At 47.5% G+C, this 17,914-nt stretch overlaps 1 protein-coding gene and 1 long non-coding RNA gene across 2 annotated transcripts in view; one reads left to right on the top strand and one right to left on the bottom strand.

The window, feature by feature from the left end:
- Positions 1–4,468, top strand: part of CUNH8orf48 (chromosome unknown C8orf48 homolog) — a 12,115-nt gene extending 7,647 nt beyond the window's left edge. The window contains exons 3-5 of the mRNA XM_031063385.1: positions 41–252; positions 2,051–2,203; positions 3,612–4,468. Coding sequence (XP_030919245.1) covers positions 41–252; positions 2,051–2,203; positions 3,612–3,716 — 470 coding nt within the window. The 3' untranslated portion in view covers positions 3,717–4,468. The remainder of the gene's footprint in view (positions 1–40; positions 253–2,050; positions 2,204–3,611) is intronic.
- Positions 4,469–7,906: 3,438 nt separating this feature from the next.
- On the bottom strand, positions 7,907–11,322 carry LOC115948744. The gene is made up of 2 exons (XR_004082529.1): positions 11,210–11,322; positions 7,907–9,886 (listed from the first exon to the last, which is right to left on the bottom strand). It is a non-coding gene; the product is annotated as an uncharacterized LOC115948744 (long non-coding RNA).
- Between the last annotated feature and the right edge of the window lie 6,592 nt (positions 11,323–17,914).

The raw sequence follows: 17,914 nt of genomic DNA, 5'->3' as shown, positions 1-17,914 counted from the left end.
CCCTCCCTCAGCCACTGATGTCCTGCCCTGTTGGTTTCAGGAGTTGCTGGGTTCTCCCAGGGAGAGCTGGGTGCTCTCAGCCGTTTCTGCAGCAGCAGGATCTGCAGGATGCAGCAGCAGCAGGCACAGAAGGGCAGGAGGCTGCACTGGGGAGGCCCAGCAAGGCAAACTGAGCCAGGAGAGTCCTGTGCTGTTCCTGCCCAGCTGATGAACAGGATCCTGCTGGAAAACACCAGGGAGGCTGTGAAACAGGTACAAAGGGAGATTTCCCCTAAATTCTGGAGAACAGCTGCAGAAAAAAGCCACAGTAACAGGATCAAGGCAGGCAGACTTTACTGATGCCAGGCTCAGGCCTCTGGAAGAGGTTTTGGGTTGACAACCCAAGATTTAATCTTCTCATTTCTTAGACATTGTCACAGACACATTTTATGAAAAATCCTTTCCTTAGGATTTTTTCTCCTGAGAAGCTGAGAGGCCTCAGGAACAAAATGTAAACAATGGTTATCTGCTGCTGTGGAATGCAACAGGTGCATCTGTGATTGGTCTCATGTGGTTGTTTCTAATTAATGACCAATCACAGTCAGCTGGCTCAGACTCTTTATCCCAGACACAAGCTTTTGTTATCATTCCATTCTTTTTCTATTCTTAGCTAGCCTTCTGATGAAATCCTTTCTTCTAGTCTTTTAGTATAGTTTTAATATAATATATATAATAAAATAATAAATCAGCCTTCTGAAACATGGAGTGAGATCCTTGTCTCTTCCCTCATCCTCAGACCCCTGTGAACACCATCACAATACATCACTGTAGAACTGTTGGTAGCAAATAACCACCATAAAATATTGTCTGCTGTTAAAATCCTGATTTGTGTGATTGAGCAAGGCTGGGGTCATCATTTTTTTTACAAGAAGCCCTGGACCAGCTGAAGGAAAAAGCCTTTTTCTCTGATTGTGTTTGCCCCTGTTATTTATCAAATTATTCTGCATATTATTTGTTGTGAAGTCTTTGGGACTCCAGGATTAGAAGAATTCCAGAGACAGAACCTGCTTGTGCTCCCAGCTTTCTCAGTTATTAGATAATATTGATAAAAACAGTTCCATTAAAATCTTGCTGACCTCAGTCCCTGCTTAAGAAGCCTCTGTCTCATCTTTACCCTATTCAAATCTCTTTTTTTGTGTCATCAGCCCAGTGGTTTTTTCCCACCACAGGATGGGATGTGGCTCCTCCCCTCAACCCTGCACCTAAAAATAACACTTTAAAGTCACTTCTGATGTGATAATTATTTCAGGCTTCCTGTTTTTTAAAACAATTTTGACATTTCAGCCATCTGCTTTTTAAATTTCTGTTAATGTTAACCTACCTTGCAAATTTAGTGGAATTTTTTATTTCCTCTTTCTTTGTCTTCCATTGTGGAAATACATTCCCTGAGAAAAGTGACTTCACCTGCTCTTCTGCTTGGTTCTGTCTGTAGTTCCACACAACATTTTATCCAGAGAAGTCAGGGAAAAGGGGACAGAGAGGCCTGGGATGGGACTTCCTTGGGTTGATTTCCCTGTCTTTGTAGCACTTGAATGTGTTTATGGAGCCAGATGGAATCTGAGTCAATTAGATCAGATAAAACCATTGATATTTCATAAAAGCACAAACCCTGGGATTTGTGTAATGCTGTTAAATAAGCTTAAGATTTCATGGTGGATAAACTGACCCAGGAATCACTGAGCAGCACTGATTATCTTACAGACAGAACTGCAGAGTCTGGGTTGGATTCTGCCTCAGAGCTGCATGATTGAACTAATGGCTCCAGAGTTTATTTGCCTCTTAAGTTATTTATAAAATGTATAAATACAATTTCTAATCATAACCCCTCAGGTTGCTGCTTAAGGCCTTGCACACAGCCAGCACAGGAGCAATTATAGGTGATGGAATTGTGACTCTGAATTATTTTACCACTGCCTAAAAAGCCAGTTTTTGTCTTTAATGTGTTTTTATTGATTGTTCTCAAAGTTGCCAGGCCAGACATTGCTCATGGCATCAAAGTTTCCTCTTCCAGGTGACAGAAGCTGAAATCCACGAGGTTTCAGCCTGTCCTGACTGCCAGCAGAAGGAAGCAGAGCTGGCCAAGGTTGCTTTTCTCAGGCACAAAAAGACTCTGCTGGAAAGTGCTTTAATCCAAGAGAAATTGGAAGAACAGTTTTACTCCAGGGTAAGCAAATATTGTTGGAAAAAATTCATGCTACATTTTATAGGTCCTGTAATGAAAGAATCTGTAATTCACATTCTCCCTGATTTATGGCAGTGAGATCAGTGCAAACCAAAATAGAATTTGGGTCCATTTCATTAATAAAATGCTTGGGGCCAACATTCTCCTCAAGTTGTTGGAGCTGCTGCTTTGTGGAAGCTGAAGGTCATTCCCAGGCTGTCCTGGAATGGGTTTGGGTCCCTTTTGATTGTGTCCCCCCAGTTTGTTTTCTGCTGGGCTGTCCAAGCTGAAATGGCAAATTAAATGATGTGATAGGAGGTGACTGCCCCTACTGGGCTTCCTTGCTCATCCTTTGGGAATCTTGCAGCAGGACACTGCAATGTATGATGGAAGCTGAGATTTTTCTGGAATACTGGGATTTTTTCTGGGATACTCTGAGATTTCTTCTTGCAATTCCTGTCTCTGTGCCAGTGTCCCAGAGATGGAAGCTTTGTTGGTAGGAAGTGCCTCTCACAGCTGGGGGAGCAGTGAAATGTGCAGGATTCCCTGTGCCTGTTCTTCAGGAGGATCCTTGTAGCCATGATATTTTCTGAAAAATCCTTTCCTTAGGATTTTTTCTCCTGGGAAGCTGAGAGGCCTCAGGAACAAAATGCAAACAATGGTTATCTGCTGCTGTGGAATGCAACAGGTGCATCTGTGATTGGTCTCATGTGGTTGTTTCTAATTAATGGCCAATCACAGTCCAGCTGTCCAGACTGTCTGGTCAGTCACAAGATTTTGTTATCATTCCTTTTCTATTCTTAGCCAGCCTTCTGATGAACTCCTTTCTTCTATTCTTTTAGTATAGTTTTAATGTAATATATATGATAAAATAATAAATCGAGCCTTCTGAAACATGAAGTCAGATCCTTGTCTCTTCCCTCATCCCTGTGAACACCATCACACATCCTCCTGAAGGAAAAGCTCTTCTCTCCCTCCTTGGGAGGGGGCAGCCTGAAGGGGAGAACCTTCCTGCAGCTCCCAGGTCTCTTCCCATGCTGATGAGCAGGCTGGGAGTTTGTGCTGTACCACACATTCCTTTCTTCCCTAGTGTAATTCCAGTCTCCAGAATTTTGACTCTTCCTCACTCCCTGCCTAAGATTTGAGAGCTTCAGCCTCAGGTGAGGCTTCACTTTTTCCCACTTTTCCCCCCTGCTTCCCTGCAAGGCCAGCTGCTTTTCCCTGTCCCTCCTCAGGGAAGAATCCTGCTTTTTGGGCCAGAGTTTTTAAACAGAATCCTTTCAAACCCACCAAACTGTGTGGATGAGAGCTGCCCACCTGCCTGGGCTTGAGGGGCTGGGTGTGTGCTACAGGCCATGAGAAATGGCAGGGATACAATCCTGAATAATCCCATGTTTGCTTTCTGTTTCAGGACATGCTCACACTTCTAGGAGAAGCACTCAGAAGCTTTCCCAAACCTTCAGAGGATCCCAGGGATTTGTGGCAAAGGCTGAAGGGTCAGGAGTGGAAGGACTGAATGAACCACAGCTCCAGTGGGTGATGAACTGGGAGAGCCTCCTGTGGGCAGTCAGCTCCAGAATTCCAATGATTTTGGTTCTGAGCTGCTCTGGCAGTGATGGATTGGGTGCTGCTTTAATATTCCTGCAGGTGGAACCAGATCTGCCTGGCTGGGGTGTGAGTCAACCTTTCCTCAATGCAAATGTTGCAGTAGATTGTAATCCATCTCCATAGATTTCTCAAATTCCAGAAGCCAACAGTTTCCATTATTAATCTGGCAAGGCAGAAGTATTGTTTTTTGGGGGATTGCTGTGGGATTGCAGAGCAGCTCCCAGCTGCCTCCATCCATAAGGAAAATAAATGATTCTGTTTGCCAGGGCAGGGAGGTGTAATTACTGCATCTCAGCTCAGGCTTTGCCCACTGCCTCATGGCAAATTGAAAGTGAGAGCCCCAGGTGGAAGACAAAAAGCAAAGTTAACTATAAAAAGCAGTAAAATGAAATGAAGTATTTATAGAAGGGAATTAATGAGGTTGTAACAGAAATTAATCAGCAGGACTGGGGGTGCCAATGGGATGAGAAATGGTAATAAATTAATCATGGAATCTATATAGGATAGAGAAAAACAAGCAACAGATGAAAACTGGGAGAGGAATTGCAAGAAAATACTTTGGAATTTGTTGTAGTTTTTCAAGATGACGAAGTCACTGTTATTCAAAGACTGGATCTGGGGTTCAGTACACATCCAAATAAAATGGAATTGTGCTGGGAATCTTTGGGATAGACAGTGAAATCATCCTCACTGTGGCCCCCAAAGGCTGGTGCTGCTCTGTGGGCACCTCTGCAGCCCTTTGTGACCAAAGCTGGCAGCAGGGGCTCAGCCCCCTGCTCCAGCCATGGCCTGACTCTCCTCAGCCTCCCATTTCCTGACTTCTCTGCAATCTTGGAGGGATATCCCTATCTATGAACCCACACTGTATTCTTGTGCCAAAGCAGAGGGAATTAAATCCCCCTGTTGCATTTTCTTCCCCCATTTTGGGACAAGAGCCCTCACTGCTGAAGTGAGGTTTGTACTTCATAGGGTTGTTTCTCTCCTCATGCTCTGGATTGTTTATCAGTCTTTGAGAGCTGTTTAGCCTCTTTTTCTCCCTTCCCACAAACCAGTGGAAAACCTGGAGGGAAATGCTGGGATATAAACAGAAGTGTCAGCAAAGTTCTGCCTTCTGCTGCTTAAAAATCTGCTCAGAGTGATTTCCCTGAGAGTGGATCCTGAGTAGGTGAAGCACCAGGTGGGAGCCCAGCCCAGCCCTGAGTTTCTCAGTGCTGCTTGTCCTTGCAAACAGCTTTAATAGTCCATCAAAAATACTCCCCCACAAGCATCCCCTTTTGAATTGTCCCTGCAGGGCACCTGAGTAATGAATAAACTCTGCTTGCTCCTTCCTGTTGCTCTGGGATCCTTGGAAATGTTTAAATCCCTTAAATCTCCTGCCTTCCAGTGTCTTCCTGGATGCCCCACCTCTGTCACTTGTTTTGCTGTGCACTCCCTGGTTCTCTGAGCCTCTGGAAGTCTCTGCAGACACTGGGAGAGGCTCCCAGAATTTCAGGTGGAGCCTTGGAAGGGCTGTCAGGTGTACAGGAGGTGATCAGGAACTGAATCCTTGGAAAATGTCATTTTGTAGCACAGATTTCAGCCCTTGCAGACCCACAAAGACTGACTTCCATGCACATGTTGATCTTTCTGTTTTCAGAGCACGGAAGCTTTCTAGAGCTACTGGAATTCCTTTGCAGCTGCTGTCAGCCTTTCTGTAAATGCTGAACTGTGAGTTATTTGGGTTATGTGTCTGACAGTGTTTGTCTGTGGAACAGCAGCCTGCTCACACACAGTGCCTGCACAGCTCTTGTTTGTTTGCATAAATGTTACAAACAGAACTCAGGTAACTCCTCAGGAAAATCAAAGCAGATTTTGCTGATGGCTGTTGGATGCATTTTCCTGCTGCTCACTACAGTTGTTTCATTCTTTTATCAGCAGTGACTCTGAGATCTGAGTGTTTTCTTTAGCAGCTCTTAGAGATATGCAATGGAATGAATGATCTGATCTCCTAAATAATTTATTTTCTAATCCTGCACTTTTTGAGGCTGGAGATCCAAAACTCTGCCAGGGAGGATGTGGGAAAGAGGGTGGGTGATGTATCCTCCTTTTTCCCCTTCCAGGAGCTCCTCCCTCCTTTTTCTTTTTCTTTTGATCCAAAGAAACCTCAAAACTCTGGTCAAGGAATATTGGCTCATCTGCTGCCTGGTTTGTGCTTGCTGGGGCATAAAAGGAGCAGGATGGCTCAAGGGGGATTCCTTGGGAAAAGCAGCTGTGCCTGTGGAACAAATCAATCTGCCTCTTCAAAGTGCTCTGCAGCTTTGCCTTGTGGCTTTCATGGCACCCACAGCTGGGTAATTTAATCTTCTGGATGATTGCTGATGTGGTGGGGTTCATTGCTCTGTGCTCACAGAGAAGGTTTCTCCCATCTCAGTTGTTTCATGCTCTGTGTATGCTGATATCCACTTCTGGGGTGTTGGATTTCATAACTGACCCTTTGGAGAAACTTGCATTCCTCACATTATCATTAAAACCAATTTCCCATGGGCTGCAGCACTGTAACTTTCCCTTTCATTTGCTCTAGCTTTATAAAAACCACCCTGCACTCCAGGCTCCCTCATTCCTTGTCTCCTTTCCAGCCATCTCTCCTGCTCTGGGAATTTGTATCTCTAGAAGAACTTCCAGCTCAGTCCCAGCAGCTCTGCGTGGGAATGAAGTTTTAGTGGCATTCACTCCCTGGATCCGAGCTGGCAACAAAGCTGAACAGGCACAAAGGACCTGTTCTGGTGGGAGGTGCCCCTGCCCATGGCAGGGGTGGCACTGGATGAGCTTTAAGGTCCCTTCCAACCCAACCCAAACCATTCCACGATTCTGGGATATTTGAATTTGGATTTCCAGCTACTGAGGAAATCCTTTATGGTCCCACTGGTCCAGTGTAGGATCAGAGAGGAGTTTGAGTTGGAAGAGACCTTCCAAAGGCCACCTAACCCCTCCCTGCCGTGGCAGGGACACCTCCCACTATTCCAGGGTCATCTGACCTGGCTTTGGACACTTTCGGGGATCCAGGGGCAGCCACAGCTTCTCTGGGAATTTTATTACAGGGCCTGCCCACCCTCAGTGTAAAAACCTTCTTGTATCTGGTCTAAAGCAGCCCTCCTGCAGGTAAAACCCTTCTCCCTTGTCCTGAGGGCCTGCTCAGAGCTGTGCCTGATCTTTCCTGTGACCCCCTTCAGGTACAGGAACATTCCTGGATCCTTCTCCAGCTGAACACTCCCAAAGCTCAGTTTCTCCTCAGGGCAGAGGGGCTCCAGCCCTCAGAGCACCTTTGTGGCCTCCTTCCATTAATCCTGAGCCTTTTCTCTGAAGTTACAGGAATATCTGCAATGCTCCAGGCTCCCCTGGGGTCCCTCAGTGCCTCCTCAGAAATTCCCCTCACAGGGTTGGGGTGTGGTGAGACTTGGGTGGTTTTTTAATTCTGTTTTTTACCACAGCCAATTTGATGAGGTTCCAAGAAAAGGAGCTGAGCTCATTTATTCCTGTTGGGAACTTGACAGAAGTTTTCAGCTGCTGGCACCAAGGACAAGGGCTGGTGTTCCCCTGGGAGCTGGGGCTGCCCCAGCACCCAGCTCTCAATGAACCCTGAGCTGAGTGCAGTTCAAACCATCCACACATCCTCCAGCAAGGGCTGCAGTGCTCCCAGCTCTGCATTCTTCAAGCGTTTTCCAATCTCCTTGCATTCCTCAAGCTGTGATTTTATTACCACTGGATGTGATTTTCAGAGAGTGACTTTTGATTGTGCCCCTGAGGGAGGCACTGGGTGTGTGCAGATCAGCCCTGCCCACCCCAGGGCTGCTTTCCTGCCTGCTTTGCCTTCAAATGATGGCAAAACTGATATTAATCCTATCCACAGATATTAATCCTATCAACACCACCTTTGCATTGGTTCATGCAACTCTTTGTCCTTTTTTTTTCCTCCACAACTGATTTTGAAGATCTTTGGCAGCACTGACAACACCAGGATGTGGATGGGAGATGAGGGGGAGAGGGTTCCTTCTGTCAGGGTCCTCCATCCTCCAGATTACCCAAAGAATTGATCAGGGTACTTAAAAAAAAACCCAAACATTTTCCAGCTTCTGGGCATGGATATTCACTGCTTATTTATTCATTTATTTATTCTGTAATAAAATAGTCCTGTTCTCACAGACTCAGCTGTATGATCCATAAATACCCTTGTAAAATAGATTTGTAGCATGTAACAGAATCCTTTAGAATAGTCTGTGAAAATTCTTTTGTTGTTGTTGTTGATAGCACTTTCAGAACATTTACATCCTTCATCCTGACATTTTGAAATAGAACATTTTTTCCTACAGAGGTAAGTTTACAGCATCATCACAGTATTATAGCTTGTTTAAAAATACATACAGCAGTACTGGTAATTGCAAGCAAGCTGGAGACTTGAGCAGGGGGCTGGTGGCAACTTCACATGGTTTCTACTTTATAAAACAATGACATTTATTAATATTACATCCATCACTTGGTTAGAAAAGATTACTTAGATGTGCTACTCACAAGAAATCTGTCATTTCTCTGTGACATCACAGGACAGGCTATGGAAATAGAAACACTCTGTGATATGGGTGGTTTAAAAAGGTGGTTAATTAAAAAAAAAGTGGTTTAGGCTGTTTCTGCCTTAGGAATTTGAGTTCCATTAACACTGGATGTCTTTAATCCACTTGTGGGAATGCCACGAGCAGCTCTCAGCACAGCCCTGGTGTGAAGGAAGCACTGAAATGTCACTGAAATGTGGGCCCAGGAGCAGCTCTGGGGAGCAGCCCCAGCCAGGAGCCTCTCCCTGCAGCACCCCCAGCCCTGCTGGCACCAGCACAGCTCAGCCCCCCTGGGCTGGAGCAGCTGAGCTGCTGGGGGCACCCCAAATCTGCCTCTTCCCCTTCCTGGGGCTTTGTGAAACAGTGAGAGCAACAGATTGAAATTTGGAATATTTGAAATACTTGAAATACTGGAAATTGTGAAAAAATGTACAGAAAATTGTGGTTAGGGTTGGAGTGGAGCTAAAAACTCACCCCATTCCAGCCCTGCCATGGCTGGGACACCTCCCACTGTCCCAGGCCCAGTGTCCAGCCTGGCCTTGGGCACTGCCAGGGGTCCAGGGACAGCCCCAGCTGCTCTGGGCACCTGTGCCAGGGCCTGCCCACCCTCACAGGCACTGCCAGTTTGCCCAGCGAGGATTAAAATGACAGAAGAGATTAAAAATACATCGTTGCATTGGTTTTACTTTGCACAAATGAGACTAAATGTATAAATATATATGTATATGTATAATAAAGCTGTAGGAAATCTCCAAACTGCTAACAACTCTTAGAAATGAGATAAAACAAGGATGTATTTGCTTGGAAATTCCAAATTTGCAGTTCTGTCATGATTTTCATTTTCAGGTAATTCGAGAGTCCTTCATGGTGGATCCTGGTTTTCTCTTTTTATGAAACAAGTCCAGGTGTGCTTTGGCAAATGCTCTTTTCTTGGTCTCTCTGATACTCCTCTTGTGCTTTCTGCAGTCTTCTCCCTCTGAGTTTCCACTTGTGGAAGCAGTAGGTGATGAGGGATGTCATGACCAGGGAGAAGATGATGACCAGCACGACGATGAGGGCGATGGTGGACGAGAGGGAGCCCTGCAGCTGCTCGCTCTCCGTGTCCCTGGTGGAGTTCACAGCAGCAAAGTTCTCATACTCTGCTGAGGCCAGAAGCGCAGCTCCAGGAGCCTCCCTCAACTTGGGCCTCATTGGGACTCAGGAGTGTCCTCAGGATCCTGGAGAAGCAGATCTAGGAGTGCCCTGTCACATCCAGGAGCCACCTTTGGGTGCTGCAGGCATGGGGGAGGCTCAGCAGTGGGGAGAGCAGGAGCTGCAGCCTGGGCACAAAGCCTCCAGCACAGGTCAGCTTTATCCCAGCTTTATTCCAGGTGGGTCAGCTTTATCCCAGCTTTATATCCCAGCTTTATCCCTGATTTGGGTCAGGAATGTGCTGCTTTCATCATCAAGGGGAAGGAAAGGCTCAGCCAGCTGCCAGTTTGGGATTCCTTGTTTTCTGCAAGAGATAATTGGAGAAAATCCAATCAGTTTTCCACTGGTGGCAGAGTTTGTCCTGGGGCTGAAAGCAAAACAAGTGCTGCAACAATGGTAACTTTCTATCAGAGGAATTGTTTCAGTGGAAGATGTTTTTTCTTTCCCAAAATATTCCCAGAAGAGAGGGAAATCAAAGGCCTGTTTTGTACATTAGCCACAGTAACAAAATCAGCTGCAAATGGGAGTTCTGACATTAATGAAGGGGTTTCATTTCCCCTCTTCTATCTATCTGCTCTTGGACTGGGCTGGAGTTTGGGGTTAAATCCTCTGGAATTTTAGTTATAGTGGGATTGAGGAGGTTTCTTCACTGATGGCAAATCTGGGATCTGGAGAAAGGTCCTGGGTGAAAAACCACCCGGATTAGTGGAGAGGTGAGCTCCCCTACAGGCACTGAGCTGTAAACTGAATTTAACAACCCCTCCCTTCCACAGTTCTGGTGGAATTTCAGAGACTTTAAAGTCATTTGCCTTTGATATGAGCTGAGTGTGACAAATCCTAAGAAATTCACTCATCTGAGCAGCTCTGAAGCCCGAAGCTGCTCTGTCCTCCCCATTCCCTCCCTGATCCAAATCCCATTTTGGAGTTAAACCTGAGGAACAAGGCTGCTCTGCTCTGGATTCCTGTTTCCAGTCGGGACAGGAGGATTTGCCTCAGGATATTTTTCTCTGAGGAGCTGTAAGTACCTTCAGGGCTATTTATTTCAAACAACAGCTTGCTCCAAACCCCCTCCACCCTCCTCCCAAATGCTTGGAGGCCAAAATTAGGTTTCAGAGATCTTGGAGCATCATTGTTTGGAGATGCTATGTTTGATAGGATGCAGTTCATCCTCTTTATAGAAATAAAGTTCATCCCACTCAGGCTCACAGAGAACTGAGGGTCTCTTCTCCTAATTAACAGCACATTCTGATTAGTAATAACCACTGTTTATATAGCTCAGCATTCTGTTGCTGCTAAAAGATGTAAATAACAGTTCCTGCCAGTTTGGAACAATATGTTCACAGAGTCAGAAATGGGGATTTTCAGGGAAGTTCAGAACTCCGATTTTGCTGAGGGAGAGCTGATGGAAAGCTCATTTCACAGGAGGGACCCAGTGGCCCATCTTTGATGAATGTCTACCAGGGGCACTGCTGGCAAGCCATGCATCAGGAGGGGTGACAACAGAACATTGCAGTGCTCCTTGTGTGTTCAACATCTCTCTCAAGCAGCCTGAAGAAAGGAACTGCAATAAAAGCACTTGAGGAGCTGAGAAATGCCCCTCTGATTTATGGAGCAGCCAAGTGCCCACCTGCCCAGGGAAGTCCAGAGGGGGAAATGTCTCAGCACAGGGGAATCTGATCTTGTCACACTTGCCTTGCCCTGGGTCTCATCTCATCTGTGCCCACAGCTCTCGGGTTCCTGGGGAGGAGAGAACAAAAGCACCGAGTCACCATGGAGCTGGCTCTGTGCTGCTCCAGGAGGGGCAGGGTGAGGTTGTCACTGCCCCACCAGTGCAGGAGGTGAAATACAAACCAAGCCAGGAAAGCTTTTAGATCCCAAACCTGCAAAGCTCTGCTTGGGCTCGGCTGCACTTGGGGAAGGAAAAGGTGTTTCTGGGCAAATCCCTTGGGAACAGTCCCCGAGGGCTCTGCTGGTGCTGTGACCTCAGAGTGACAGTGACCAAACCTGGGTGTCACAGCAGTGCCGGCACTGCTCCTGTGGGTGTCACAGCAGTGCCATGGTGCTGTGACCTCAGAGTGACAGTGACCAAACCTGGGTGTCACAGCAGTGCCGGCACTGCTCCTGTGGGTGTCACAGCAGTGCCACCTCTGCCCCTGTGGGTCACAGCAGTGCCACCTCTGCCCCTGTGCGTGACACAGCAGTGCCACCTCTGCCCCTGTGCGTGACACAGCAGTGCCACCTCTGCCCCTGTGCGTGACACAGCAGTGCCACCTCTGCCCCTGTGCGTGACACAGCAGTGCCACCTCTGCCCCTGTGCGTGACACAGCAGTGCCACCTCTGCCCCTGTGGGTGTCACAGCAGTGCCACCTCTGCCCCTGTGGGTCACAGCAGTGCCACCTCTGCTCCCATGGGTGACACAGCAGTGCCACTTCTGCTGCCTGAGGGCCAGGAATGCTCCTTGCTGCTGCTCAGGGAGGGATTGGGGACCCAGACTGGAGAGCAAAGGCTGAGACACCCCAAAAGGTGCCATCCATGGCTGGAGGCCTGGGCTGGTGTGGGCCAGGCAGGAGCAGAGCCCAGGGAGCCCCAGGGAGAGGCTCCTCCTGTGGGCATGGCAGGGATGGTGGCGCCAGGGCTGGGGGAGCTGCCCCTGGCACAGTGCAGCCTGGCAGGGCAGCAGAGGCGCTGGGCTCCTCCCCAGAGCAGAGGAACTCGGTGAGGTTCAGGCCTTGGGGTGATCAGCTCCCATCCCATCCTCTGGAATCTCACTGGCACCATGGCCAGTCACATTTTCTGAAAAATCCCTTGGCCCAGGATTTTCTCCTGGGAAGCTGAGAAGCCTCAGAGAAAAAGGAAAACAATTCTCATCTCATTTTGCTTCTCCTGTGTTGTGCTCATGTGGAATGTGTTTGGAGATTGTTTACCCACAGGTGATTGTTCCATTGGTTTCATGTGAATTGTTTTGACTTAATGACCAATCATGGTCAACCTGAGTTAGGGCTCTGGAAGGAATCACGAGTTTTCATTATTATCCTTTGAGCCTTCTGTCTGTATCCTTTCTGTATTCTTTAGTATGGTTTAGTATAGCATTCTTTAATATAATATAGTATCATAAAATAATAAATTAGCCTTCTGAGAACATGGAGTCAGATTCATCATTCCTTCCTCCATCTGGGAACCCCACAAAAACAAGGAGCAGCACATCCTTAGGAGGCACTTCCCATTTAAATCCCCCAAACCTCTTCCTGTTCCAGGCTTTAGCTGAATTCCAGCAGCAGAGAATAAATAAAGCTGAGATTGTTTGCTTGGCTTTGTGTGAGTCATAAGCCTTCAGTGCCTTTGGCCTGAGCACTGCAAACATTGCAATCAGGAGCTCAGGGCTGGGCACATTTAATTCCCATTAAAATATATTAGAAAGATTCAAGTATTGACAAAAATAATGTGATCTTTTTAAATCTGGAAATATGTTAGAATAAACTTCTTGTGCAAGCACATTAGAATATCTGGAAGTTGAATTCATTTTAAAGCTTGTAATGAAATAATCATGTTTTACTCTGGGACTTACACAAGCTCAGGCTCTTGGTGTAGCACGTCCTTGCTTTGGGATGGACCTTCCTACCCTGGCTCATGTTCCCTTGTCTTTTTTAGCAAGTTATAAAGTAAAGTACAACTCAGTACAAGATGGGGAAGACAAAATCTGCTCCTTGATTTGCAATATCCTTAGGACAGGCATTGTCTTCCCTTTGTTCTCCAAGTCTGACCTTTGAGACCCTCAGAGAGAAACAGATTTTTGAGGTTTTTTTACAGTTTTTGAGGGTGGAAAGTGAGAGAGGGTTGGAAGAGATTTGTATGAGAGGAACAAAGGAAATGACAGTAAAAAAAGGCAGTGTCTCAAGATGAATTCAGGTTATTGGCATCTGTCAAATACTGAATTACTGAAAAGAGATAAGAATGTTCATCAACAGCTTTTTGATTTCCCTGGGAGTCCTGCCTTTCATTAGGGCAAACCTTGCCTCTGTTTGCCAGACCTGGCAATAATGATGTTATCAGTGTTGCAGTCAAGACAGAAATGACAATTTGCACTGTGTTCCCAAAAATAAATAAATTTTAAAAATCCAAATAAGGTGTGGAAGAGCAGACTTAAGTTTTACTGGATATGGTTTGGGGCTTTTATGTAGTTGGAGAAGTCTGGTTTTGATTTCAGTGTGAGTGGCTGAGTTCAGTGAATGTCTGGGAATTTCAGGTTTATTGGAAGGATGAAGGGCAGGAATCCCAGTGAGCAGCTGCAGCTCCAAAGGGAAGCTGGTGGCACATCCCTGATCCCGGGATAACTCAGGTTTATTGGAAGGATGAAGGGCAGGAATCCCAGTGAGCACTGCAGCTGATGGCACATCCCTGACCCTGGGATAACTCACACTTCCTGATGGGGCTGATCAGGACATCAAACCCGGGGAAAAGGAACAGCCCTGCTCTCAAAGGAGCACAAAAGCAGCTTCCAATGGAAAGGTGAGTGCCCTGAAACCACAAACCCTCCTTGGGAGCTGAGAGAAAAAATCTGTTTGACAGAGGAGAGCCTTGGGTTCTGTCTTTGTGTCTCATCTCCTCATCCTCCCCTCACCGTGCTCTTCCCACTGTTGAATTACTCCCTTCATTTATGTAACCCTAAATATATATTGATTTTTTAACATAGTTTCAGGCTTGTTTTCTTCCCTTTTGCCTTCAGCTTTCTTGTAAATCTCCCCGCAGCCTTTGAAATTGCCTCTTCCATTTTAATTGCATTAGGGAAGAATGCAGCTCCTCTCTCTGCATTTGCATCTTTTTGATGTGAAAACATTGGGATGAAAGGTGTCCCTCATGCTTCAACCTGGGGTGGAAAGGGCCTTTTCTCCTCCTCCCCCTGAGCTGGGGAGCAGAGGAGACATCAACCCCAGCACTTGTGCTCAGATAAAAGGGAGTGGGAGCAGTGGGAGGGGGACGAGGAGGAGGAAGGGATGGGAGAAGGCAAAAAACGTTTGGAAAAACACAGGGAGACGTTTTAGCCTTGCTGCATCTTCTATAAACTCATAGGAACAGAAGGCCAGCCTTTGAGAGTGTTTAAAATAGGCCCATAAATATATATGTATTTAATTTTGGATGCTTACATTCTTTTGGAAATCTGCAGGTTTCAAGTCTCCAAAGTGCTGCTGAGTTTAATTCCTGGGGGTTCTGTGTCCTTTGGGGTGTGTGCTGCTCCCATGCACTGTATCTGTAGGGTCACCAGGCTTGTGGGTGTTCCACACCACAGACTGCCCTGCAAAGCCCTCACACTAAACCTCTTTGTGCCTCTTTCTTCTGTACAGCTCCTCCAAAGAGCAACCATGATCTGTGGTTGGTTTTTCCTCGTGGTCACCCCCAGGAACGGCATTTGCATCATTCCCTTGGGATTGCCCCCAGTGCCAGAGCTGGCACCTTAGGGAAAGGCTGGAGCAGGCCAATTAATCTTTTAATTAAGTGCACAAAACTCCAGCCCTGCTTTTATCCCAGTGAACAGGAAATCTCTGCTCTCCATTGCTGCTCAGGTGTTCTGCCTTTGTTGTTCCTGAAGAAGAGGAAAAGGCTGGGAGTTTTGGGATCTCTCATTCCAGATCCACGAGCCAGGGGAGAGTTGTGTTCCTGTGAAAGGATCAGTGTCTGGTGGGATCCTCATTCTCCCTGGGCTGGGAGAACTCTGTGCACAACACAACCAGGAAATTTCAGAGCAGAACCTGATCCCATCTTCCCTCTGCTTGGAGGATCCTGAGCAAAACCACCCCCTGGAGATTTCTGGGATCCAGAGAACGCCACTTCTGGGAGCTGCTGTGGGCCAGGGCTGTGCTCAGCAGGGCCATAAATGTCATTTATGGCTGTGCTCAGCAGGGCCATGGATGTAAGGTGCTGCTTTCCTGGGATTTGTCTGACAGAGGACGCACGTGAGGCTAATTCTGGTTTTAATTTTAGTCCAGTAATCCTTGAAGTGGAGATTAATTAAAGCCACAGGTGTGCCTGGCTTTAGGCTCTCTCTGAAGCTGATCTCCATCCCACTGATTTTATTGGTGACCTCTGATAGTTTAATGTGTTAATTTAGCCTAAGTGTGATCTGATAAACAGCAGCAGCTTTGAGGGTGTGATCACAGCCTCCTTCTCACTGCCTGCTTTGGCAAATCTCAGCTTTGCTCTGTGCAAAGTCCAAATCCCTCTGGAATGGTTCCTGTTCCCAGGAGCAAACTGCACCCCAGCCATGGACAGACTGAACACTGGATGGATCCTCTCCCTAAAGCAGCCTCTGGAAAGCACCTGGACAGATATTTGAACCTTCTTGTCCAGGAAATGTGAGGAAAGTTTATTATCCTGAGCGTTGGAATGCTCAGATGCCATTTCTAGGGTGGCTTTGAATCTCCATGAAATGCTCCCAGAGGTATGAGGACTGAGCTGGCACAAACATGTGAGGAGGAGACACTGGGGTTAATAATAATAATAATAATTTTTCCTCTAGGAGAGGGTTTGGTTTTTTCCCCTTTTAAGCTTGGAGAACAGTTCTGTATCCAGGTGTTCCCTTCCAAAGAGGCTTCACTGCCTCCCAAAAGCTCTGTAGTTGTTTTCCTCCAAGCAGCACCACTGTTCCTGCTTTTGGAGGTGGATTTTCCTGCTCAGCCATTCCTGCCACAGGAGCTTCCATCAGCAGCCCAAGAGCACACCCTGCAGAACGGGGATTCTTTGTCCCTTTGAGATGATGTTTTGTGGTTCACTCACTGCTGATTTGCTTCAGACTCATTTTTTATGCTGCTCTTCCCCTCCCAAATCAGGGGCAGCTCCATCCTGTGATGACAGAGGCAGCCTGGGAATTTCCCCTTGGTCTATAATTTAGGAGTTACCCTGTGCAAACACAAACCCTGGGGTGAGCAGTCCCCAAACCTGCACTAAGCTTAAATTGCTCAGTGATTTTTTTTCCCATTTGCTGTTTTTAAGCTCAGTTTGCCTCAAAGTTCCAGGATTTTGGAGCCAGGACAAGTAGTGCAGGTAGAGGTGGATGATTAATGATTGAGTCAGAAGGGAAATGGAAACTAAAAGCTGTTTAGAGCTGAACTCAAATGAAAACCCCAAACCTAAGAACCCCCATGAAATACAACCAGGGCCAACCAACGGCCTTTTTGTTCAATTCTCATTTTGTGAAAATTCTCATTTTGTGCAGGTGAAGGAGAGATTTAATTCTGGCCTAATTGTGAAGGGATGAACAAATCTGGGTTTGTATCCCCCTCCTTATTAATTCTCTCCTTTCTCGTTTTCTCCTGCCCTACCAAGAGCAAGGAAAGCCATTCCAGCTGGGACACTGCAGCCTTTCTCTTGGATCTAAAATCTGACTGAAAATCCTGCAGGGATGGATTTCTTTTAAAAAATATTGCAAAAGAGCAAGAGATTGTTTGAACATTCCAGTTTTCATCCATCTCCTTTCAAAAGGAAACTCTCCTGCTCTTGATGAACAGGCCCAGTCTGGGACTGCAATAAATTCACTGCTCAGGGAATTTCACCTTTAAATTGTGCAGGGAAAGAAGAAGTTAAAGGGTGTGGGAGGGAGCAGGGGCTGGGAGGGGGAGTGATGAGTGTCAGTTTAGAGGCAGCTACTTTGTCTGTACATTCCTGGAATAAAATCACATTTCTTTTCCCACAGCACCGACTGGGAACAGTTTCTGTGGGATTTGGGAGCTGCAGGTGAGCAGGAGCTGCTTCCCAGCTGTGCCAGCTGCAGCCCGGGGAGCTGAGCTGGTGAGCAGGGAACTGGTCCCAGCTGGAGCAGGGAATGGAGACTGGAGCACCCCGTGCTGCCAGCACTGCCCCTCCTCTGGGCTGCCAACCCCATTCCAGCCGGGAAAAGCCCCGATGTGGGTTCGGGAATGGTGGGAGATGGCAGCACTGCCGGGCTGGGAGGGCGCGGGCACCCCAGGGCACAGCGCGGGCTGCGGGAGGAGGGATGGGAGGCTCGGGGATGCCTGGAGCCCGGCATGGAGAGCAGGGCAGGGTGCCCGGGGTGCCCGGCACAGCTCTGGGAACCGGGGTGCAGCTCTGGGGGAGCTCGGGCAGGAGGGGCACCCACACCACAGGGGCACACCTGGGCAGGGAGGGGCACCCACACCTGGCACACCTGGGCAGGAGCAGGAGCCCGGGGGGGACCGGGAGCAGCCTGGGGTGGGCAGGGCAGCCCTGGAGCCGCCAGGGACCGTGCCAGTTGCTGGTACCGTGCCGTGCCAGTCTGGCCCGTGGCTGTCCTGGTGCCGTGCCGTGCCAGCCCCCCAGCCCAGGTATCGCCGTGCCGTGCCAC

The sequence above is a fragment of the Geospiza fortis genome, unplaced genomic scaffold (genome assembly GCF_000277835.1).
Source record: "Geospiza fortis unplaced genomic scaffold, GeoFor_1.0 scaffold117, whole genome shotgun sequence".
Lineage (NCBI taxonomy): Eukaryota > Metazoa > Chordata > Aves > Passeriformes > Thraupidae > Geospiza > Geospiza fortis.
This window is presented reverse-complemented; position numbering and strand designations above follow the sequence as displayed.